The sequence below is a fragment of the Oncorhynchus tshawytscha genome, linkage group LG13, assembly GCF_018296145.1.
Source record: "Oncorhynchus tshawytscha isolate Ot180627B linkage group LG13, Otsh_v2.0, whole genome shotgun sequence".
Lineage (NCBI taxonomy): Eukaryota > Metazoa > Chordata > Actinopteri > Salmoniformes > Salmonidae > Oncorhynchus > Oncorhynchus tshawytscha.
In genome coordinates, this window is record NC_056441.1 from 10,885,966 (window position 1) to 10,911,641 (window position 25,676).

Sequence of the window (25,676 nt, forward strand, 5' to 3'; positions counted from 1 at the left end):
TTCCATCCAGACTCAGGCGTTTTAAATATTATACACAGTCACTCTGATTCCACGTGCACAGGCGAGATTTGAAATCGTGTATCCCCTGTAACAAAAAAATGTATAATAGCCTACCCCGAGATCAACAAACAAACAACACAAAGACGGTTCATGGCTTACGCCAAAGCTCCACCATCTTTTAGACTGCAAAGACTATTGCAATTTAATCAACAGGTAAGGACAAACTGAATCAATGCACGTTACTAGCACAGAGGCGAGCGATTAGATGTGAATCTACAGTAGTACCAGAATGCTGCTCGCTTTTAGCGAATGTTATGTAAGAGCTCAGTGATTTTCATGAATCAGTTGTGAGCTACTTTGCTGTGAAAAAAAAAAAAAAAAAACCCAGCAGTGCTTCTCGGATTTCACATGGCATTTAGGTTTTGTTGGGTCAAACGCATGAGAAATTGAAATTGGCTACTTGCTAGAAGCAGAGGGGGTCACGTATTGAGAAGGAAGAATAACATGAGTTGCAGTAGGTTTGTAGCTTTACTTTCTCCTTGCCGTTTCATTTAATCATTTGATTTCAGGGTGTTGTAGCGTTCCTTTAATTATTGTAAAAGCGCGACGCATTCTAGATAGGTGTTGGGGACAGAATAGCGCTATCTTCTTGAGAATATCTACTTTTATGTCTGCACACACACACACACACACACACACACACACACACACACACACTGATACTATGAGGATTTTATTTGGCGCATCGTGTGTTTCTGTTTTCATTGTTCGTAAAGAGAGCGCATGGCAGAGGTTATATTAAGTTACAATGTAGCCTAATTGATTGGATTTCTGAAACTTTTGTATTTATTTCGTAGTGTAATGTTGAAGTTGAATGATTCATGTCGAGAACTGAACAACGTTTAACACTCAATTTGTAAAACTTTCCGTAACTGTGATGTTCGCCAAAGATAAGAAAACGCGTAGGCATGGCAACACACTTGGGTCTGGAGAATATGTCAACTAACTACAATGAATGAGGCACAGCTAGGTTAGTTACATTTCAAATTAAAGATATTTCACCAGTAACCCATTTTCTTAACTTTCCACATTGCATTCGTATGCGGTCGAATTTCTACGTTTTTGGTTGTTAGAAGTGGTATTGTGATTTTGTTACAAACAAGTGTAACAAAGTGCTGGGAACTTTATCAATGACGGATCACTTGTTCATTATTCAAAAGTCATTATAAACTCGGTGGTTTGAGCCCTGAATGCTGATTGGCTGACAGCCGTGGTATATCAGACCGTATACCACAGGTATGACAAAACATATATTTTTACTGCTCTCATTACGGTGGTAATCACTTTATAATAGCAATAAGGCACCTCAGGGGTTTGCGCTATATGGCTTATATACCACAGCTAAGGGCTGTGTCCAAGCACTCCGCGTTGCGTCGAGCTTAGAGCAGCCTTTAGCTGTGGTAAATTGGCCATATACCACACCTCCTCGAGTCTTATTGCTGAAGTATAGCAGGCCACTTGGAAAAGTGAGTCATTTCCATATTCCAATCCATGTGGAGGGGATTAGGCTAAATCTCAAACAAAATGACACTGAGGTGCAGTGTGTGTGTGTGTGTGTGTGTGTGTGTGTGTGTGTGTGTGTGTGAGTCTGGGGAACTCATAAAGTTTAGACTAGCATGACTGGGCATCTTAATGAAGCAGCTCACTTTGCAGAAACTTAACTTAGCTTTTCATAATGTTGTCATAAAGTGTTATAAAGATAATATATTTCTACCATTGTGATACCTGCTTCGTTGCTTTAGTGAGGAGGTGAGGTAGTTTGGTTTGCTACTCAGCTGTTGGGGCAAAGTGCTGCTTTCAGAGGCATGTAAAACTGTCTTACTGGTAGTGCAGAACAGTTACACTATACCCTCGGTGTGTGTATGAACTTGATAGATACATTGTAACCGTGGACATTGTAGCAAATAACCCCCTAAAGGTCTGACCTTTTTCACGGCATAACTTTTTACTTTTAGCCAGTGTTTCTGTCGATCTAAACTTACTATTTTTCAGTTTGTAAGAAAATATATTTATTTTATCTGAACACAACTCTAAATCACCAACTTTTCAGCTTCTCTTAGACTTGATTTGTAGTGACGTTGTTATGACAATTTTTTATTTTTCACGACACAAAAAGATCATGTTGGCTCCAGTAGATGCTTCGTTACTCTTTCCCGTAAACTGCGAAACCAACCAACCAGCCTACACAGCAACATACGTCAGGAGAAGTCACAGATCCTGTCTATGAAAGCCCTCTTGTCAGTGAACGTTCTTTAATGACGTGGCCAAAGCAAATAAAGGCTTTCCATCATTCGAGGAGGGTAGAGAGTTAAAACATAGTCTCAACAATGTATAACAACAGGCTATTAATTTACTGTATTGGCTACCCGTATGTTTTATGTACCAATTATTTATGTTGTGCATATGAATAACAACTTAATAGTGATAACACACACGTGCATAAATTGTATTTATTATACAAAATATACATCAAAATATCTGGCCGCTAAAAAAGATCCACTTCTCAAAGTCAACTTTGTCCTCACTGTAGCCGTATACCTACTACTGAATCTGAATGATACACAATGCACTTCACAAACCCTTAATTAAGTTTACACTGGGAAATGTTTTGTCACAATAATCCCCTGATGTGTGAAGCCACTCTTTAGTCTCATTTTCGAAGACAATTTTAGTTTGGCTTTTTGAGTAATTTAGCGAATTATGGAAAAACAAAAGACTTAACATCAATATTCTGTTGTGTTTACTACTCTATACAAGGACGGCTTCTTTCAAAACGGAGAGAAAAGATCCAAAGAGTTAGTTTGATAAGAGCTGTGTGAAGTCTCTGCTGAATTGTGGTAGGTATATTTGAAGTTTAAATTGTTTCCCCATCTGTGAGTTCTTTGGGGAGGGGGGGGGGGTGCTGCAGGAAATCAGCAATGTATAGGGAAGGTGCTTTATAGCTGACGGATGGATTTGAGTCTCGTCGTCGGTCGGAGAAAGCAACAATGGGTGGTTTTGTTTTGTTTTACATGGCTTTAGAGTTTGCACAACTTCTTCTAGGGTGATTTGTTTTCCCGAGTTGCTGTGAGGCCAGCCTCTCACTTTGCAGTGTGTCTTTGTACCAAATTCCACATGTAGATGCTGCTGTATAAATATATTATTAATGAAAATATACATAGTTTGAAGCCTCATGAAATTAAACAGTTATGTAAAATATAAAAATCCTATAGGACATGAGAACCTTAACTAGAGCAGATTAAATACATCCATGTCTCCCTGAGAACCTTAACTAGAGCAGATTAAATACATCCATGTCTCCCTGAGAACCTTAACTAGAGCAGATTAAATACATCCATGTCTCCCTGAGAACCTTAACTAGAGCAGATTAAATACATCCATGTCTCCCTGAGAACCTTAACTAGAGCAGATTAAATACATCCATGTCTCCCTGAGAACCTTAACTAGAGCAGATTAAATACATCCATGTCTCCCCGAGAACCTTAACTAGAGCAGATTAAATACATCCATGTCTCCCTGAGAACCTTAACTAGAGCAGATTAAATACATCCATGTCTCCCTGAGAACCTTAACTAGAGCAGATTAAATACATCCATGTCTCCCCGAGAACCTTAACTAGAGCAGATTAAATACATCCATGTCTCCCTGAGAACCTTAACTAGAGCAGATTAAATACATCCATGTCTCCCTGAGAACCTTAACCAGATTAAATACATCCATGTCTCCCTGAGAACCTTAACTAGAGCAGATTAAATACATCCATGTCTCCCTGAGAACCTTAACTAGAGCAGATTAAATACATCCATGTCTCCCTGAGAACCTTAACTAGAGCAGATTAAATACATCCATGTCTCCCTGAGAACCTTAACTAGAGCAGATTAAATACATCCATGTCTCCCTGAGAACCTTAACTAGAGCAGATTAAATACATCCATGTCTCCCTGAGAACCTCTAGAGCAGATTAAACACATCCATGTCTCCCTGAGAACCTTAACTAGAGCAGATTAAATACATCCATGTCTCCCTGAGAACCTTAACTAGAGCAGATTAAATACATCCATGTCTCCCTGAGAACCTTAACTAGAGCAGATTAAATACATCCATGTCTCCCCGAGAACCTTAACTAGAGCAGATTAAACACATCCATGTCTCCCTGAGAACCTTAACTAGAGCAGATTAAATACATCCATGTCTCCCTGAGAACCTTAACTAGAGCAGATTAAATACATCCATGTCTCCCTGAGAACCTTAACTAGAGCAGATTAAATACATCCATGTCTCCCTGAGAACCTTAACTAGAGCAGATTAAACACATCCATGTCTCCCTGAGAACCTTAACTAGAGCAGATTAAATACATCCATGTCTCCCTGAGAACCTTAACTAGAGCAGATTAAATACATCCATGTCTCCCTGAGAACCTTAACTAGAGCAGATTAAATACATCCATGTCTCCCTGAAGAATTGTAGACGTCGACGATCCTAATGTAATTTGAGACGTAGGCTATTACAGAAATGAGGTCAAATTGTGATACGTTTATTGATGAAGATTTAGATTTGTTTTGTCGACTCAGGTACCCTTCATTACCATACAGCAAAGTTTAGCATTTTTCTGGAGGCGGTTGTATCTCAGTAAAAACACATTGAAATCGAAAATTATCCTTAGACATACTGTATAATATCTGTATAGTCATTTCTGACCGTTGTCTAGGAAACCCCCCTAATATCCATTCACTTAAATAGACAAGAGTACAGGCCTGCTCACATATATTTTCTCACTTTGAATGTTGTTTTTGCTTTTAAAACAAAAAGCGCCCTATGGATGCCACGTTCTGACCTTCATTTCCTTTGTTTTGTCTTTGTTTTAGTATGGTCAGGGCGTGAGTTGGGGTGGGCAGTCTATGTGTGTTTTTCTATGTTTTTCCATTTCTATGTTTGGCCTGATATGGTTCTCAATCAGAGGCAGCTGTTTATCTCTTGTCCCTGATTGAGAACCATGTTTAGGTAGCCTGGGTTTCAGTGTTGGTTTGTGGGTGTTTGTTTCTGTGTGAGTGTTTGTCGCCACACGGTACTGTTTCGGTTTGGTTATTTCACGTATTCCTTTATTGTTTTTGTATTTCTTAGTGTTCAGTGCTTTTCTTATTAAAATCGTCATGAACACTTACCGCGCCGCATCTTGGTCCGATCCTTACTCCTCTTCAGACGAAGAGGAGGAAATCTGCCGTTACAATGGAACACACTGGTCTACTGTGCCTTTAAATATTCAGTTTAATGCTTTTGCAAGTGACTAGACACCTTCTCTGTTGGTTTGACCAGGAGAGGCAGGAAACTTTCGATTTTCTTTAACCCTCTGACATAATTCACGTGTTTACTTTGAGAGGATGGACAGCAGTAATTGGTAGAGTTAAAAACATGTAATAACACCTCAGAATCACCTTGGCAAACAAATATACCGAACAAAAATATAAACGCAACATGGAACAATTTTTAAGATTTTACCACGCTACAGTTCATATAAGGAAATCAGTTAACTTAATCATCTCTTTGCATTCAAATTGCCATCGATAAAATGCAATTGTGTTTGTTGCCCGTAGCTTATACCTGCCCATACCATAACTCCACTGCTACCATGGGGTACTCTGTTCACAACGTTGACGTCAGCAAACCGCTCACCCACACGACCCCATACATGTGGTCTGCAGGCCGGTTGGACGTATTGCCAATTTCTCTAGACATTTCTCAATTTCTCTTATGGTAGAGAAATTAACATACAATTCTCTGGCCACAGCTCTGGTGGACATTCCTGCAGTCAGCATGCCAATTGCACGCTCCCTCAAAACTTGAGGCTCACTAACAGGGATGTAAACAAATTTCTGCACAAAATTTGAGAAAAATAAGCTTTTGTGCATATGAAACATTTCTGGGATCTTTTATTTCAGCTAATGAGACATGAGACCAACATGTGACTTGTTGCATTTATATTTTTGTATAGTTTTAGTTTAGTATAGTTTTTTTCCAGGTTTGTGGGAAAATGGGTCCAGGGTTAGAGTAGCCTATAATAGTTGTTAATACAGTTTATTCTTCTCTTTTGGTTTGTTTTAAAAAGTCCATCCCACTGTCAGTTGCTGATCCAATACCTGTAATAGTTATTTTATTTCACACAACTGTTGCATTTAACAGAAACATGTTTTTCATATATTCTGAACAACAGGCTCTTAAAGGGATAGAAAGTGGGCATGGTTCTTGAGGCTAATAGGGATCTGTGATTTTTTTATTTAACCTTTATTTAACTAGGCAAGTCAGTTAAGAGCAAATTCTTATTTACAATGACGCCCTACCCCGGCCAAACCCTAACCCCGCCCTATGGGACTCCCAATCACGGCCGTTTGTGATACAGCCAGGAATTGAACCAGGGTCTGTAGTGACCCCTCTAGCACTGAGATACAGTACCTTAGACCGCTGCGCCACTTGGGAAGCCCCCTGAGTGTGTTCACCTGTTAAAGCAAGTCAGTATTTGAACAACTGCTTATTGTACCTCATCCAGTCATATGGATGGGGGTGGCTTGTATTGGGCTCTGTATGGTTTGGGAAGGTGTAGTGATGTGGGCCTAGACACTTTCTGATTTATATTATATATATATTTATACATCAAGAGGCCTATGTTTCCAGACCTGCTGTCTGTGTCTGGTAGACATTTCTTGTAGGTTTAGATCAGGATTTGCCCTTTATCACATAAGAATCCGCACCTCTTTTCTACACCAGACTTAGAAATTGTGTTTGTGTGTGTTTGTGTTTTATCTTAGGACTTCCATAATGCACTTTGGGCTAGCCAGCTTAGAAATTCCCTTAACCATCACTCAGACACAGATAAACCTATTGATTAGGAGCAGAGTATGCAAAAAAATGTGGTTATCTCCTCTCCTCTCCTCTCCTCTCCTCTCCTCTCCTCTCCTCTCCTCTCCTCTCCTCTCCTCTCCTCTCCTCTCCTCTCCTCTCCTCTCCTCTCCTCTCCTCTCCCTCTCCTCTCCTCTCCTCTCCTCTCCTCTTTAGAACTCTGAGTCAGTTTAGCCTCTGTGTTCATGATCTGTCTATCAGGGTGTGTTCTTTATTTCCTCCACTATTGTTCAGTGTTTTTCTACTGTAGTGGGCATGGCATAGGCCATTACATCTCAGACAGGTTGGACAGGATGAGTCGCAGAGAAGAGTTGGAGAAAATAGTATTCCTGGGGAAGGTTTGTTTTCCTGTATCCAATTTGGTTTGTCAGAGGGTCTACCGTTAGAGCTCCTACTCATTCATGAGACCGACAGCCTGGCGGTTTGATGATGCCTTGCACAGGACTGACTCTGATTTGTAATGACCGCGTCATTAATTGTGTTTTTACTGATCATTGTTCTCTCTCTCGAAATCACATGGAAGGCAAAATGTAGGTCAGTATGGCCTTCATACTTTTTATGACTTTTTATAGCTATTGTTATAGATATCTTTATAGCTATTGTTTTGAGACAAATTTAGAGGTTTACTTGCATGTTTAATGTGCATTTGTGGGAGACATGTTAAGGTACATGTAGACGTTAAAGAATATATTGTGTTGATTTCACTTTTTTTGTGCTTCCTTGATTTTGATGTGTTTTCTTTTTTTTTTAATGGGGTGTGATTGCAGAGAGAGAAGCGTTGTGATGTGTGCTGCAGTGGAACCCAGGACTGCTATGACCTGTGACCTCTGAAGACACACGTGGAAGAAGAGAGACAACTTTTTACAAACTTCAGAAAGACCCTGCCGCCAACAACAACAAGACCAAAGAAAAGACAATGGAATAAATGAATCTCCAGCATGGACGTGGAATTAAGGATACCTCAGTCAAGAAGCAGGGACCCTGGATGTTGATCCTACTCTGATAATCTTTCTCCCTGTGGAATCTGTGCTGATAATGCACTAACCCAATGCTCAGCAGAGGTATGATCTCTCTTGTTGTAGGCCTCAATATACACAGATTAGGCTTAGAAAAATGTGAATATTGTTTATTTTCACGTAATTTGAAATGGTTTCAAGTCAGCCGAAACCCAAATTATTAAAGATTGTAAACGCTTTTTTTCAATCTTTTTCGAAAACCGAGTCACAGGGTTCTCAAAATATATTTTATTGAACTGTAGCTTAATCCTCGTTGTTGTGGAGTTGTTTTGTTCGGCTCCTTTTTAGCAGTTTTATGTTCTTAGCTGTGGTATATTCCAGCATTTTGAACTGGTGTTGAAGGCAGTACCATCTGTATTTGTAGAGCTTATTATGTGGAATGTTGTCTATATTGACTTAATGTTTCAACCTCCCCCTGGACCACACACATGCTCATGGTACGTTCTCCGTTCACTCTGCTCTTGTCTAGATGGGTCAACTGACAGTTTTATTGTCTGTATCTTTATGATCTGATCGTTTAAAAAACGTTCCAGGAGGTTGTTGCTATAAAGTAGGTTTCTACAGTGTTGTTACAGCTTAGTCATACCTAACGTTTATTCATACTGAGACACAGTTACTGGCAGTATATATAGACAACAGTATTTCATGTTATTGACAAATGTAACAGGACTCATACCTAACGTTTATTCATACTGAGACACAGTTACTGGCAGTATATATAGACAACAGTATTTCATGTTATTGACAAATGTAACAGGACTCATACCTAACGTTTATTCATACTGAGACACAGTTACTGGCAGTATATATAGTAAGTATTGACAAATGTTCATCACGTTTATTCATACTGAGACACACAGTTACTGTTATTTCATGTTATTGACAAATGTAACAGGACTCATACCTAACGTTTATTCATACTGAGACACAGTTACTGGCAGTATATATAGACAACAGTATTTCATGTTATTGACAAATGTAACAGGACTCATACCTAACGTTTATTCATACTGAGACACAGTTACTGGCAGTACATATAGACAACAGTATTTCATGTTATTGACAAATGTAACAGGACTCATACCTAACGTTTATTCATACTGAGACACACAGTTACTGGCAGTACATATAGACAACAGTATTTCATGTTATTGACAAATGTAACAGGACTCATACCTAACGTTTATTCATACTGAGACACACAGTTACTGGCAGTACATATAGACAACAGTATGTTAGACAGGACATACCTAAGTTTCAGTATATATGTATTTCATGTTATTTGTAACAGGGTACTGAGACACAGTTACTGGCAGATAGACAACAGTAATGTTATTGACAAATTAACAGGACTCATACCTAACGTTTATTTTGAGACACAGTTACTGGCAGTATATATAGACAACAGTATTTCATGTTATTGACAAATGTAACAGGACTCATACCTAACGTTTATTCATACTGAGACACAGTTAGGCAATACATATAGACAACAAAGTGACAAATTAACAGGTGATTTTGCAGGGTAGGACAGGACTCATAAAGTTTGAGACACAGGTGATTTTGCAGGGTAGGAAGGAGTAAAGTTTCAGGTGATTTTGCAGTTACTGGCAGTACATATAGACAACAGTATTTCATGTTATTGACAAATGTAACAGGACTCATTAACGTTTATTCATACTGAGACACACAGTTACTGGAGTATATATAGACAACAGTATTTCATGTTATTGACAGATGTAACAGGACTCATACCTAACGTTTATTCATACTGAGACACACAGTTACTGGCAATACATATAGACAACAGTATTTCATGTTATTGACAGATGTAACAGGACTCATACCCAAAGTTAATTTCACATACTGAGACACAAAGTTTCAAGTGATTTTGCAGGGTAGGAAGGATAAAGTTTCAGGTGATTTTGCAGGGTAGGAAGGATAAAGTTTCAGGTGATTTTGCAGGGTAGGAAGGATAAAGTTTCAGGTGATTTTGCAGGGTAGGTAGTAGTAAGTTACTGGCAGTATGTATTGCTTGTATAGCCTAGAACAATATTGCATGGTAATGACAGATGCAACAGGAGTGCTGCTTTGCCTTTCCCATGAACTGCTGAGGAATAATTCATTATGAAGATAGATGAGTCTAATTAGATGTGAACCAACACCTGTCATCTTTCTTAACATATCAATTTGCCTCGCATGAAACAGTGTCCTTATTTATACTTGTCTTTTGGTCAATGCTAGCATTGCCATCAAGTGGCAGGTTATCACTCTTGATAAGGACACTACAATATTTCAACATTTATGGTAATTAATCAATAACTGCGGTGCTTGTTTTTTGTCACAAGGACTCAGTCATTTATGCTGTTTCTTTCTAAATCCTCAGCATCAGTACAAGTGTTGTGCCCTTTGCTGTGCATTGCACTATGGCATTGAAGAGCAATGAGCACAGAAATCTAATACTCTCATTAAGTTTGGAAAGTGTCCGCACAGCTGGCGGTTTGGACTTCTTAACAGTAGGTGACCTTAAGTGACGTATCTCAAAATGTGTCATAGTTGATAATGTTCTCCTCATCCAGATCCAAATATTAAAGGTGATAATTAACAGCTATTACGAGAAACTGTATTTCTTACCGCTGTAGAAACGTTTTCTCCTGACTGTCTAGCGATTTCACTACATTTGTATAATGTTTAATATATGCTCTCTTAACCCATCCAGACTACTCAAAACAGAACATGTGTCTGTACTTGAGAAATAACATTACCTCTGTTTTATAATGGGCTAAACGTAAAGCTTTCAGTTGGTTCTTAGAGCTTTCAGTTGGTTCTTAAAGATTTCAGTTGGTTCTTAAAGATTTCAGTTGGTTCTTAAAGCTTTCAGTTGGTTTTTAGAGCTGTCAGTTGGTTCTTAGAGCTTTCAGTTGGTTCTTAAAGCTTTCAGTTGGTTCTTAGAGCTTTCAGTTGGTTCTTAAAGATTTCAGTTGGTTCTTAAAGCTTTCAGTTGGTTTTTAGAGCTTCCAGTTGGTTCTTAGAGCTTTCAGTTGGTTCTTAGAGCTTTCAGTTGGTTCTTAAAGCTTTCAGTTGGTTCTTAGAGCTTTCAGTTGGTTCTTAGAGCTTTCAGTTGGTTCTTAGAGCTTTCAGTTGGTTCTTAGAGCTTTCAGTTGGTTCTTAGAGCTTTTAGTTGGTTCTTAAAGCTTTCAGTTGGTTCTTAGAGCTTTCAGTTGGTTCTTAAAGCTTTCAGTTGGTTCTTAAAGCTTTCAGTTGGTTCTTAAAGCTTTCAGTTGGTTCTTAAAACTTTCAGTCGTGCTTCATAGAGACAGCTGAGCTATTATTAACAACCAATGAACCATGCATTCAAGTGTTTCGAGTGTTATTCTCATGATCAGCTCAGCCATAGAAAACATAGGCCCAAAGAAGGAAAACACAAGATTGTTTTGAATACTTATTTTTTGTGTGTTATTTATGCCATCCTACGTTTACCTTGGTAGATGTTTGTAAAAAGTGATTGGCTTGCGTCTAGATGTTAGACTAAAGTACATGACCTGTATGTGGGACATCAGGTACATCAGTGGATTTATTTAACATGTTACCTGAGCGGATTCAGAGTACTGAGTGTGAAGTCATCATCCTGATAGATGTCTGGTAGCGCCGTCTGCTAAGACAGTTTGCTCATAGTTCAATAATTGTGAGTTCTAATTTACAATATTAATTTCGTGCCCACACACGTTTAATTGAAAAGTGAAAGCCTACCTGTGAAGGGGGGTCGCCCTGGTAGTAGTTGTAGATTTTTATACAGTACCCAAGAACAATCTGTGAGTTACATTGACCACAGGAAAAAGAGCTACATGGTAAATACTGCAATATGGGTTGGATTGAATTGAGCTCCTAATTTTCATTTTCAAGGTGATGATTGCACTTTTCTTCCCAATACAGCCCACATTTAAACATTTTGTTTGCATCCCATGGGGGATTCAGCCTTACACTGCAAGTGGCAATAGATGTCAGGAACTCATTGTCTTACCACTGTGAGCTAACTATCCAGAGCCGTATTTGCTTGTGATGCACATCATTTTATTTTCAGAGCGTGCCAGTGGACTTCTGGTATATATGCTTTAGTGAAAAAGTGTTGGGATCAGGTACAGCTACGTTTACCCACCCCCTACAATGAATATTTATGAGCAAGTTCCCCCACCCACAACTGCTCACCTGAATGCATTTTTAAAACATTTTTATTGAATGGGTTGGACAAAGGCTGAAATTGGGGTTGTTACCTTTGAAAATACTCCACACTAGAAGGTGGTAGTAGCATTGCTTGCTAATGCATATCCATGCATATTGCTTAGGTGGGTTAAGAGATTCCAAGCTATCTGCGCTAATGTTTGGTATTTTGTAGAACTTCGTTGTTGTACCTTGCCAGTGTCGTGTGCATTGTGTCTGTGCATTGAGCGAGCTACCATCTCATAGCCTACATTGCATATGAAGTGTGACTGGCTCATCCATAGATGTTCTATCTTTCACCCTTTTTTTGGTTGGCTTCGTGCTCTCTGATTGGCAAGTTGTTGGCCAAGTCAAGTTGTTGGCCACTGACGAGTATCTTTGTTTTAGTCGGTCGGTATAGTCAGTTTGTCACTGCTGGGTCGGTTGGTCACTGCCTTACTGTGATAAGTCTATCTGCAGTCTACCTGCCATCTATCGGCAGTCTACCGGCCGTCTATCGGCAGTCTATCGGCAGTCTACCGGCGGTCTATCGGCAGTCTATCGGCAGTCTACTGGCGGTCTATCGGCAGTCTACCTGCCGTCTATCGGCAGTCTACCGGCGGTCTATCGGCAGTCTATCGGCAGTCTACTGGCGGTCTATCGGTCAGTCTATCGGCAGTCTACCGGCCGGTCTATCGGCAGTCTATCGGCAGTCTGGCGGTCTATCGGCAGTCTACCGGCCGTCTATCCGGCAGTCTATCGGCAGTCTACCTGCCGGTCTATCGCAGTCTAGTCTACCTGCCTGTCTATCGGCAGTCTACTGGCGGTCTATCGGCAGTCTACCTGCCGTCTATCGGCAGTCTACCGGCCGTCTATCGGCAGTCTATCAGCAGTCTACTGGCGGTCTATCGGCAGTCTACCGGCCGTCTATCGGCAGTCTACCTGCCGTCTATCGGCAGTCTACCTGCCGTCTATCGGCAGTCTACCTGCCGTCTATCGGCAGTCTACCGGCGGTCTATCGGCAGTCTACTGGCGGTCTATCGGCAGTCTACCTGCCGTCTATCGGCAGTCTACTGGCGGTCTATCGGCAGTCTACCTGCCGTCTATCGGCAGTCTACCGGCCGTCTATCGGCAGTCTATCGGCTGTCTATCGGCAGTCTATCGGCAGTGAGATTCTCGGTTTGTTTAATGCCTTAGAGTTGGAGAAGGGGTGGTGTGAACCTGCTTATTAAGGAAGGAAAGGTTGAATGCTGGCGGCTGATTACGCCGTCATCTCCCCCTCATTCTCATGCACCTTATTGCAATAACCCTGAAACCCACTGAACTAATCTAATTAGTTTGAGAACAAGAAATTATCCTGGGTCATTTGCAGAATGCATAAACAAGAGAGCGATTCATTCTCTTGTGGCGTTAAGAAATAAATGGGTAAGTGCAGGCCTGTTGTTTTTAGTGGATTGCTTCCATGAGGTCTGCACCATATGGTGGTGGAAACAAAGCCCCAAAAGGAGCAAAGAAAAAGGGGGCCGGACGCTGCAGTGAAGCTGCAATAACAAAGTGTCTTGAGTCAAACCCCTTGAGTCAAACCCCTTGAGTCAAACCCCTTGAGTCAAACCCCTTGAGTCAAACCCCTTGAGTCAAAAGTCAAACCCCTTGAGTCAAACCCCTTGAGTCAAACCCCTTGAGTCAAACCCCTTGAGTCAAACCCCCTTCAATTAAAGAATCTTTGTTTTTGTGCGTCTAAATGCAGATGCAAAAAATACCAGCCGTAACTAAATGGACCCGACCACATTGTTCACACATAGGAGGAGTCTGGTCAGGATCAGCACCAGAACTGTACTGAGCCGCTGGGCCACAATTCCAAACTGTACATTGTTGAGGAATTCTGCGTTGCCAGGCTATTTTTGGTGGGGTTCCATTTCAGGTTGCCAGGTGACAGAGATTGCATTCCTTCTTTGTTACATGACTACCCATGATCCTCCAGGTATCCTAGTCACAGTATCCTATCCCGCTGGTCACTACTGGAATGTCATGTGGCCAGTAGTAGCCTGATGTGAAAATGTAACTTGTTAAATACTGACCTGGTGCAGTTGAATTTACGTGTGTCCAAAGACAAGTCTCTTCACTTGCCAAAGCAATTAAGAACCGTAAGAACCACTCTTTCCTGGTGAGGTTGCTTCCCCAAACCCTCCAAATGATCCCCTCTCAGCCCGACACGGTCTTCTCTCCACAGAAAGGCCAATTCACAAGTCTAGGTGTTGCCACAACATGGAGAAGACGAGCATTACGTTTGACGATAGTAAACCTGGTTGAAAAGCCTTCTTTCTTTTGCAAATTGAAGGTTTGGGGTAGAGGAAGCTATTCTGAGTCTCTCAGGGTAGTCTACTGTATGTGTGGCTGCTAATCTCAGAAGCAGTCTGAATCCTCTGCCTTTACATTAGGGGTTATTATTCCTCTGCCTTTACATTAGGGGTTATTATCCCTCTGCCTTTACATTAGGGGTTATTATTCCTCTGCCTTTACATTAGGGTTATTATCCCTCTGCCTTTACATTAGGGTTATTATTCCTCTGCCTTTACATTAGGGGTTATTATTCCTCTGCCTTTACATTAGGGGTTATTATTCCTCTGCCTTTACATTAGGGTTATTATTCCTCTGCCTTTACATTAGGGGTTATTATTCCTCTGCCTTTACATTAGGGGTTATTATTCCTCTGCCTTTACATTAGGGGTTATTATTCCTCTGCCTTTACATTAGGGGTTATTATCCCTCTGCCTTTACATTAGGGGTTATTATTCCTCTGCCTTTACATTAGGGGTTATTATCCCTCTGCCTTTACATTAGGGGTCACAGATACCTGAACCCCTGAACTGCATTAGGTGGTAGAGACCGATTATGTTCTATATTTCTCTGCCTCAAACTACACCACATTACCAAAAGTATGTGGACACCTGCACATCAAACATCTAATTCCAAAATGATGGGCATTAATATGGAGTTGGTCCCCCTTTGTTGCTATAACAGCCTTCACCCTTCTCAGAAGGCTTTCCACTAGATGTTGGAACATTGCTGAGGCGACTTGCTTTCATTCAGCCACAAGAGCATTAGTGAGGTTGGGCACTGATGTTGGGCGATAAGGCCTGGCTCGCAGTTGGCGTTTCAATTCTTCCCAAAGGTCTTTGACGGGGTTGAGGTCAGGTCTCTGTGCAGGCCAGTCAAACTCTTCCTCACCAGTCTCGACAAAACATTTCTGTATGGACCTCGCTTTGGGCACTGTCATGCTGAAATAGGAAAGGGTCCTTCAAAACGGTTGCCATAAAGTTGCCATAAAGTTGGAAGCACAGAATCCTTTAGAATGTCATTTTATGCGTTAAGATTTCCCTTCACTGGAACCTCCTGACAAGGTATAAATCTGTCGTTCTGCCCTTGAACAAGGCAGTTAACCCACTGTTGTTTGGATCTCGGTAGTGAGTGTTGCAACTGAGGACAGATGATTTTTATGCACTTCAGCGTTCCCGTTCTGTGAGTTTGTGTGACCCACCACTTCGTGGCTGAGCCGCTGTTGCTCCTAGACATTTCCACTTCACAATAACAGCACTTACAGTTGACCGGGGCAGAAATTTGACGAACTGACTCGTTGGATCCTATGACGGTGCCACGTTTAATGTCACTGAGCTCTTTAGTAAGGCCATTCTACTGGCAGTGTTTGTGTATGGAGATTGCATGTCAGTGTGCTCTATTTTATACACCTGTCAGCAACGGGTGTGGCTGAAATAGCCTAATCCACTAATTGCAAGGGGTGTCTACATACTCCTGTATATATATAAAAAAATTAACTGTAGTAGTTTATAGAGCAGACCTGTAGTAGTTTATATAGCAGACCTGTAGTAGTTTATATAGCAGACCTGTAGTAGTTTATAGAGCAGACCTGTAGTAGTTTATAGAGCAGACCTGTAGTAGTTTATAGAGCAGACCTGCAGTAGTTTATATAGCAGACCTGTAGTAGTTTATATAGCAGACCTGTAGTAGTTTATATAGCAGACCTGTAGTAGTTTATAGAGCAGACCTGTAGTAGTTTATAGAGCAGACCTGCAGTAGTTTATATAGCAGACCTGTAGTAGTTTATATAGCAGACCTGTAGTAGTTTATATAGCAGACCTGTAGTAGTTTATATAGCAGACCTGTAGTAGTTTATATAGCAGACCTGTAGTAGTTTATAGAGCAGACCTGTAGTAGTTTATATAGCAGACCTGTAGTAGTTTATATAGCAGACCTGTAGTCGTTTATATAGCAGACCTGTAGTAGTTTATATAGCAGACCTGTAGTAGTTTATATAGCAGACCTGCAGTAGTTTATATAGCAGACCTGTAGTCGTTTATATAGCAGACCTGTAGTCATTTATATAGCAGACCTGTAGTAGTTTATATAGCAGACCTGTAGTAGTTTATATAGCAGACCTGTAGTAGTTTATATAGCAGACCTGTAGTAGATTATATAGCAGACCTGTAGTAGATTATATAGCAGACCTGTAGTAGTTTATATAGCAGACCTGTAGTAGTTTATATAGCAGACCTGTAGTCGTTTATATAGCAGACCTGTAGTAGTTTATATAGCAGACCTGTAGTAGTTTATATAGCAGACCTGCAGTAGATTATATAGCAGACCTGTAGTAGTTTATATAGCAGACCTGTAGTAGTTTATATAGCAGACCTGTAGTCGTTTATATAGCAGACCTGTAGTAGTTTATATAGCAGACCTGTAGTAGTTTATATAGCAGACCTGTAGTAGTTTATATAGCAGACCTGTAGTAGATTATATTAGCAGACATGTAGTAGTTCATGGAGCAATTTGATTTAATACTAATATAGAGCAGACCTGTAGTATATTATTGCTAGTATAGAGCAGACCTGTAGTATATTAATACTAATATAGAGCAGACCTGTAGTATATTAATACTAATATAGAGCAGACCTGTGACAATTGAATACTAATATAGAGTAGACCTGTGGTAATTTATTGCTAGTATAGAGCAGACCTGTAGTATATTATTGCTAGTATAGAGCAGACCTGTAGTATATTATTGCTAGTATAGAGCAGACCTGTAGTATATTATTGCTAGTATAGAGCAGACCTGTAGTATATTATTGCTAGTATAGTGCAGACCTGTAGTATATTATTGCTAGTATAGAGCAGACCTGTAGTATATTATTGCTAGTATAGAGCAGACCTGTAGTATATTATTGCTTGTATAGAGCAGACCTGTGGTATATTATTGCTAGTATAGAGCAGACCTGTAGTATATTATTGCTAGTATGGAGCAGACCTGTAGTATATTATTGCTAGTATAGAGCAGACCTGTAGTATATTATTGCTAGTATAGAGCAGACCTGTAGTATATTATTGCTAGTATAGAGCAGACCTGTAGTATATTATTGCTAGTATAGAGCAGACCTGTAGTATATTATTGCTAGTATAGAGCAGACCTGTAGTATATTATTGCTAGTATAGAGCAGACCTGTAGTATATTATTGCTAGTATAGAGCAGACCTGTAGTATATTAGTATAGAGCAGCTAGTATATTATTGCTAGTATAGAGCAGACCTGTAATATATTATTGCTAGTATAGAGCAGACCTGTAGTATATTATTGCTAGTATAGAGCAGACCTGTAGTATATTATTGCTAGTATAGAGCAGACCTGTAGTATATTATTGCTAGTATAGAGCAGACCTGTAGTATATTATTGCTAGTATAGAGCAGGCCTGTAGTATATTATTGCTAGTATAGAGCAGACCTGTAGTATATTATTGCTAGTATAGAGCAGACCTGTAGTATATTATTAGTTGCTAGAGCAGAGTATAGAGCAGACCTGTAGTATATTATTGCTGGTATAGAGCAGACCTGTAGTATATTATTGCTGGTATAGAGCAGACCTGTAGTATATTATTGCTAGTATAGAGCAGACCTGTAGTATATTATTGCTAGTATAGAGCAGACCTGTAGTATATTATTGCTAGTATAGAACAGACCTGTAGTATATTATTGCTAGTATAGAGCAGACCTGTAGTATATTATTGCTAGTATAGAGCAGACCTGTAGTATATTAATACTAATATAGAGCAGACCTGTAGTATATTATTGCTAGTATAGAGCAGACCTGTAGTATATTATTGCTAGTATAGAGCAGACCTGTAGTATATTATTGCTAGTATAGAGCAGACCTGTAGTATATTATTGCAAGTATAGAGCAGACCTGTAGTATATTATTGCTAGTATAGAGCAGACCTGTAGTATATTATTGCTAGTATAGAGCAGACCTGTAGTATATTATTGCTGGTATAGAGCAGACCTGTAGGATATTATTGCTAGTATAGAGCAGACCTGTAGTATATTATTGCTAGTATAGAGCAGACCTGTAGTATATTATTGCTGGTATAGAGCAGACCTGTAGTATATTATTGCTGGTATAGAGCATACCTGTAGTATATTATTGCTAGTATAGAGCAGACCTGTAGTATATTATTGCTAGTATAGAGCAGACCTGTAGTATATTAATACTAATATAGAGCAGACCTGTAGTATATTATTGCTAGTATAGAGCAGACCTGTAGTATATTATTGCTAGTATAGAGCAGACCTGTAGTATATTAATACTAATATAGAGCAGACCTGTAGTATATTATTGCTAGTATAGAGCAGACCTGTAGTATATTAATACTAGTATAGTGCAGACCTGTAGTATATTATTGCTAGTATAGAGCAGACCTGTAGTATATTATTGCTAGTATAGAGCAGACATGTAGTATATTATTGCTAGTATAGAGCAGACCTGTAGTATATTATTGCTAGTATAGAGCAGACCTGTAGTATATTAATACTAGTATAGAGCAGACCTGTAGTATATTATTGCTAGTATAGAGCAGACCTGTAGTATATTATTGCTAGTATAGAGCAGACCTGTAGTATATTATTGCTAGTATAGAGCAGACCTGTAGTATATTATTGCTAGTATAGAGCAGACCTGTAGTATATTAATACTAATATAGAGCAGACCTGTAGTATATTATTGCTGGTATAGAGCAGACCTGTAGTATATTAATACTAGTATAGTGCAGACCTGTAGTATATTATTGCTAGTATAGAGCAGACCTGTAGTATATTATTGCTAGTATAGAGCAGACCTGTAGTATATTATTGCTAGTATAGAGCAGACCTGTAGTATATTATTGCTAGTATAGAGCAGACCTGTAGTATATTATTGCTAGTATAGAGCAGACCTGTAGTATATTAATACTAGTATAGAGCAGACCTGTAGTATATTATTGCTAGTATAGAGCAGACCTGTAGTATATTATTGCTAGTATAGAGCAGACCTGTAGTATATATTGCTAGTATTATTGCTAGTATAGAGCAGACCTGTAGTATATTGCTAGTATAGAGCAGACCTGTAGTATATTATTGCTAGTATAGAGCAGACCTGTAGTATATTATTGCTAGTATAGAGCAGACCTGTAGTATATTATTGCTAGTATAGAGCAGACCTGTAGTATATTATTGCTAGTATAGAGCAGACCTGTAGTATATTATTGCTAGTATAGAGCAGACCTGTAGTATATTATTGCTAGTATAGAGCAGACCTGTAGTATATTATTGCTAGTATAGAGCAGACCTGTAGTATATTATAGAGCAGACCTAGTATAGAGCAGACCTGTAGTATATTATTGCTAGTATAGAGCAGACCTGTAGTATATTATTGCTAGTATAGAGCAGACCTGTAGTATATTATTGCTAGTATAGAGCAGACCTGTAGTATATTATTGCTAGTATAGAGCAGACCTGTAGTATATTATTGCTAGTATAGAGCAGACCTGTAGTATATTATTGCTAGTATAGAGCAGACCTGTAGTATATTATTGCTAGTATAGAGCAGACCTGTAGTATATTATTGCTAGTATAGAGCAGACCTGTAGTATATTATTGCTAGTATAGAGCAGACCTGTAGTATATTATTGCTAGTATAGAGCAGACCTGTAGTATATTATTGCTAGTATAGAGCAGACCTGTAGTATATTATTGCTAGTATAGAGCAGACCTGTAGTATATTATTGCTAGTATAGAGCAGACCTGTAGTATATTATTGCTAGTATAGAGCAGACCTGTAGTATATTATTGCTAGTATAGAGCAGACCTGTAGTATATTATTGCTAGTATAGAGCAGACCTGTAGTATATTATTGCTAGTATAGAGCAGACCTGTAGTATATTATTGCTAGTATAGAGCAGACCTGTAGTATATTATTGCTAGTATAGAGCAGACCTGTAGTATATTATTGCTAGTATAGAGCAGACCTGTAGTATATTATTGCTAGTATAGAGCAGACCTGTAGTATATTATTGCTAGTATAGAGCAGACCTGTAGTATATTATTGCTAGTATAGAGCAGACCTGTAGTATATTATTGCTAGTATAGAGCTAGTATATTATAGAGCAGACCTGTAGTATATTATTGCTAGTATAGAGCAGACCTGTAGTATATTATTGCTAGTATAGAGCAGACCTGTAGTATATTATTGCTAGTATAGAGCAGACCTGTAGTATATTAATGCTAGTATAGAGCAGACCTGTAGTATATTATTGCTAGTATAGAGCAGACCTGTAGTATATTATTGCTAGTATAGAGCAGACCTGTAGTATATTATTGCTAGTATAGAGCAGACCTGTAGTATATTATTGCTAGTATAGAGCAGACCTGTAGTATATTATTGCTAGTATAGAGCAGACCTGTAGTATATTATTGCTAGTATAGAGCAGACCTGTAGTAGTTCAATACTGGGCTTCAGGCAGCAGAGGAGATGGTCCCATTGCCTCGATAGACCCTACAGAGAAACCTCCAAGCCCCTTTCTCCTCTCTCCTCTCTCTCTCCTCCCTTATTCCTCCCTCTCTCCTCTCTCCCAGCATGAACCCTGCTCTGGTTGCTGTCGGTTTCCTGTCATAAGAGACATACGGTTGGTAGCTCAATCTCTCCCACCCCCAGCGCTGGTACCATCCCATAACTCTTCAGGCATTCCTGTGGACCAGACAGAGACTGGGTCTGCAGTCGCTCCACCAAACCCTCTCAGCACCTATTATGGTCAACAGGCCGGGGTCGGTGTCAGGCCTGCCACGTTTTGATTCACCGTCTGCCCCGGATTCCTCCTGCCTGCATCTGTTTTCACCATGTTCTTAACGTCCTAGATAGGAGATAAAATATCCATAAACAGCACTTGAAAGAAAATGTAAATGTTTATAGATTTCCTGCGAGACTTATCTGATATTGTTCTTATTCGTACGTCTAGGAGTTGACAAAAAGTTGCCTGGACAAGCCAAAACTCAACCCAAGACCCTTTTTGTACAGGGAGCCTGAACTGAAGATTTAAGTGGACAGTTGGCCCTGTAGATGAGGAGCAAGGAACTGACACTGGGGTTGGAAAGAATTCCAAGACCATACAAATCTCTACAAGACATTCCCACCTGTCTGTTCAACGCAGCCACACCCCCGCCACACCCCCAGCCCCAGCCAACTGCTGTATGGAGAGAGACTGGGAGGGAAGTAGCTAACTGCTCTATGGAGAGAGACTGGGAGGGAAGTAGCTAACTGCTGTATGGAGAGAGACTGGGAGGAATACTGCTGTATGGAGAGAGACTGGGAGGGAAGTCTCCTAACTGCTCTATGGAGAGAGACTGTAGCTAACTGCTGTATGGAGAGAGACTGGGAGGGAAGTAGCTAACTGCTGTATCAGAGACTGGGAGGGAATTAACTGCTGTATGGAGAGAGACTGGGAGGGAAGTAGCTAACTGCTGTATGGAGAGAGACTGGGAGGGAAGTAGCTAACTGCTCTATGGAGAGAGACTGGGAGGGAAGTAGCTAACTGCTGTATGGAGAGAGACTGGGAGGGAAGTAGCTAACTGCTGTATGGAGAGAGACTTCTAACTGCTGTATGGAGAGAGACTGGGAGGGAAGTTAACTGCTGTATGGAGAGAGACTGGGAGGGAAGTTTTAACTGCTGTTGGAGAGAGACTGGGAGGGAAGTAGCTAACTGCTGTATGGAGAGAGACTGGGAAAAGCTAACTGCTCTATGGAGAGAGACTGGGAGGGAACAGCTAACTGCTGTATGAGAGAGACTGGGAAATGTAACTGCTGTATGGAGAGAGACTGGGAGAGTTAACTGCTGTATGGAGAGAGACTGGGAGGGAAGTAGCTAACTGCTGTATGGAGAGAGACTGGGAGGGAAGTAGCTAACTACTGTATGGAGAGAGACTGGGAGGGAAGTAGCTAACTGCTGTATGGAGAGAGACTGGGAGGGAAGTAGCTAACTGCTGTATGGAGAGAGACTGGGAGGGAAGTAGCTAACTGCTGTATGGAGAGAGACTGGGAGGGAAGTAGCTAACTGCTGTATGGAGAGAGACTGGGAGGGAAGTAGCTAACTGCTGTATGGAGAGAGACTGGGAGGGAACTAGCTAACTGCTTATGGGACAGACTGGGAGGGAAGCCCTAACTACTGTATGAGAGAGACTGGGAGGAAGTAGCTAACTGCTCTATGAGGAGACTGGGAAAGTAGCTAACTGCTGTATCCAAGACTGGGAGGGAAGCAGCTAACTGCTCTATGGAGAGAGACTGGGATAGCTAACTGCTGTATAGAGAGAGTCTGGGAGGAAGCAGCTAACTGCTCTATGGAGAGAGACTGGGAGGGAAGCAGCTAACTACTGTATGGAGAGAGACTGGGAGGGAAGTAGCTAACTGCTCTATAGAGAGAGACTGGGAGGGAAGCAGCTAACTGCTCTATGGAGAGAGACTGGGAGGGAAGCAGCTAACTGCTCTATGGAGAGAGACTGGGAGGGAAGTAGCTAACTGCTCTATGGAGAGAGACTGGGAGGAAGTAGCTAACTGCTCTATGGAGAGAGACTGGGAGGGAAGTAGCTAACTGCTGTATGGAGAGAGACTGGGAGGGAAGTAGCTAACTGCTCTATGGAGAGAGACTGGGAGGAAGCAGCTAACTGCTCTATGGAGAGAGACTGGGAGGGAAGTAGCTAACTGCTCTATGGAGAGAGACTGGGAGGGAAGTAGCTAACTGCTCTATGGAGAGAGACTGGGAGGGAAGTAGCTAACTACTGTATGGAGAGAGACTGGGAGGGAAGCAGCTAACTGCTGTATGGAGAGAGACTGGGAGGGAAGCAGCTAACTACTGTATGGAGAGAGACTGGGAGGGAAGTAGCTAACTGCTCTATGGAGAGAGACTGGGAGGGAAGCAGCTAACTGCTCTATGGAGAGAGACTGGGAGGGAAGCAGCTAACTACTGTATGGAGAGAGACTGGGAGGGAAGTAGCTAACTGCTCTATGGAGAGAGACTGGGAGGGAAGCAGCTAACTGCTCTATGGAGAGAGACTGGGAGGGAAGTAGCTAACTGCTCTATGGAGAGAGACTGGGAGGGAAGTAGCTACCTGCTCTATGGAGAGAGACTGGGAGGGAAGCAGCTAACTGCTCTATGGAGAGAGACTGGGAGGGAAGTAGCTAACTGCTCTATGGAGAGAGGCAGAAAGACTGGCAGGGGGGCAGCCCTTTTTTGGGGGGCAGAGAGGCTGGGACAGGGTCAGCTTTCTGTTTGGGTGGCAGAGAGACTGGCAGGGAAGCAGCTATGTTTGGGAGACAGGAGAACACTTTTATGGTGCTGCCACTCCTCTCATATTGATGAGTCAGTGCATGCCCGGAGCCTAGAGAGAGGAGAGTGGTAATGAGAGAAAGAGAGAGGAGAGACACACACCCTTGCATACACACCCCAGACACCAGTGTTTATGTAATGCTAGAGTTAAGCAATAAGGCCAGACGAGGTGTGGTTTGGTATATGATATTAGGTTAAATAAAGAATATGGACAATATACCATGAATAAGGACTATTCCTATGCACGACGCAACCCATAGTATACAGTTTGATACACCACGGCTTTCAGCCAATCAGCATTCAGGGCTCGAACCACCTGGTTTATGAAAGCAAATAATCCTGTTTTGTCACGAGAGATTGTGCCTTAAATCACATGCAGACGTAAACAGACCTCAGTATTTTGAAAACGGTCTGTCTGTATATTTATGAGGGTCTCCTGTGTTGCCGGTAAGGTGATCTCTTCGGGACATCAGCCCTCAAGTCCAAATCACCTGCTCAACTGTTGTGGACGATAGGTTAGCTGGAAATGGGAGTCAGGTGTAAGAGGAAAGGGAATCTACAGCGTAGCCAATGAAGACAGTATGGTCCTCCGTTCCTGTTCATTACCCCTGGGATGGTGTGAAGTATAGGGTGTAATATTTGTGGATGAGGGTCACTGGGTGCTTCTGTAGTCATCCATTCAGACCGAAACACTAACACTACAGTCACAGCCATTTCTGTCTGTCTGTCTGTCTGTCTGTCTGTCTCTGTCTGTCTGTGTCTGTCTGTCTGTCTGTCTGTCTGGAAAAAAGTGTCTGCTAAATGGCATATGTATATCTATCTGTCTGGAAAAAAGTGTCTATATAATATATATATATATATATATATATTGTAAAGAATTAGTTACTGATTTATGGTACTATAGTCTCCCTTGAGTCCAAGCGCTGATGATGACAAACTGAAAATGCATGTTCCAATTTGCATCTGCACTTTTATTTAAAGTCCTTGTGAGCCTTTGTTGACCTCCGCTTTGAGGTCGCCATTACTGAATCCTTTCATTGCAAAAAACTCTTGTTCTTTGAGTTGGGCTATACAGTACACACTGTAGGTCACACCTAGCTAGAGCTTGTTGTGCTTGGGGTGTCATAGCCAAATCATAGTAGGTGTTAGGCTTATCAGTGTTTATAAGAGGTATGGTAGTGTGAGTTGCCAATGGCGCCGTCTCAGACCAGACATTTTAGTGGCTCCCCTCTTGGCTGCAGAGACAATATTTCGCTGTTTTAAAGCAAAATTCCAGCAATTCTACCCATTTTGCCATTGGGTGGAGAGAACATTTAAAGTTTTAAAGCTAGTTTCCTGCAAGTCAGTTCAGAACAAAATTCTTATTTACAATGACGGCCTAGCCCGGCCAAACCTTCCCCTAACCCAGACAATATTGGGCCAATTATGCACCGCCCTGTGGGATTCCCAATCACGGACGGTTGTGATACAGCCTGGAATCAAACCAGGGTCTGTAGTGACACCTCTAGCACTGAGATGCAGTGTCTTAGACCGCTTGGGATGCCATCTTTTAAGTGTAACCTTTATTTAACTAGGGAAGTCAGTTAAGATCAAATTCTTATTTACAATGACAGCCTAGGAACAGCGGGTTAACTGACATGTTCAGGGGCAGAACGACAGACTTTTACCAGCTCGGGGATTTGATCCAGCAACTTTTCAGTTACTGGCCCAACACTCTAACCACTAGGCTACATGCCGCATCCCAGGATTCCATTGGGATGCCATCGAAATGAATATCGGGGGAACACTGGGCTTCTAGTTCCTTGGGTGTGGTACAGTC

At 40.9% G+C, this 25,676-nt stretch overlaps 1 protein-coding gene across 1 annotated transcript in view; it reads left to right on the plus strand.

Annotated features, from left to right (window-relative positions):
• Positions 1-275: 275 nt before the first annotated feature.
• The window catches only part of LOC112264324 (trichorhinophalangeal syndrome I), a 232,848-nt gene continuing 207,447 nt past the window's right edge, over positions 276-25,676 (plus strand). The window contains exons 1-2 of the mRNA XM_042295166.1: positions 276-518; positions 7,720-8,013. Of these exons, the coding sequence (XP_042151100.1) occupies positions 8,001-8,013 (13 nt within the window). The 5' untranslated portion in view covers positions 276-518; positions 7,720-8,000. The remainder of the gene's footprint in view (positions 519-7,719; positions 8,014-25,676) is intronic.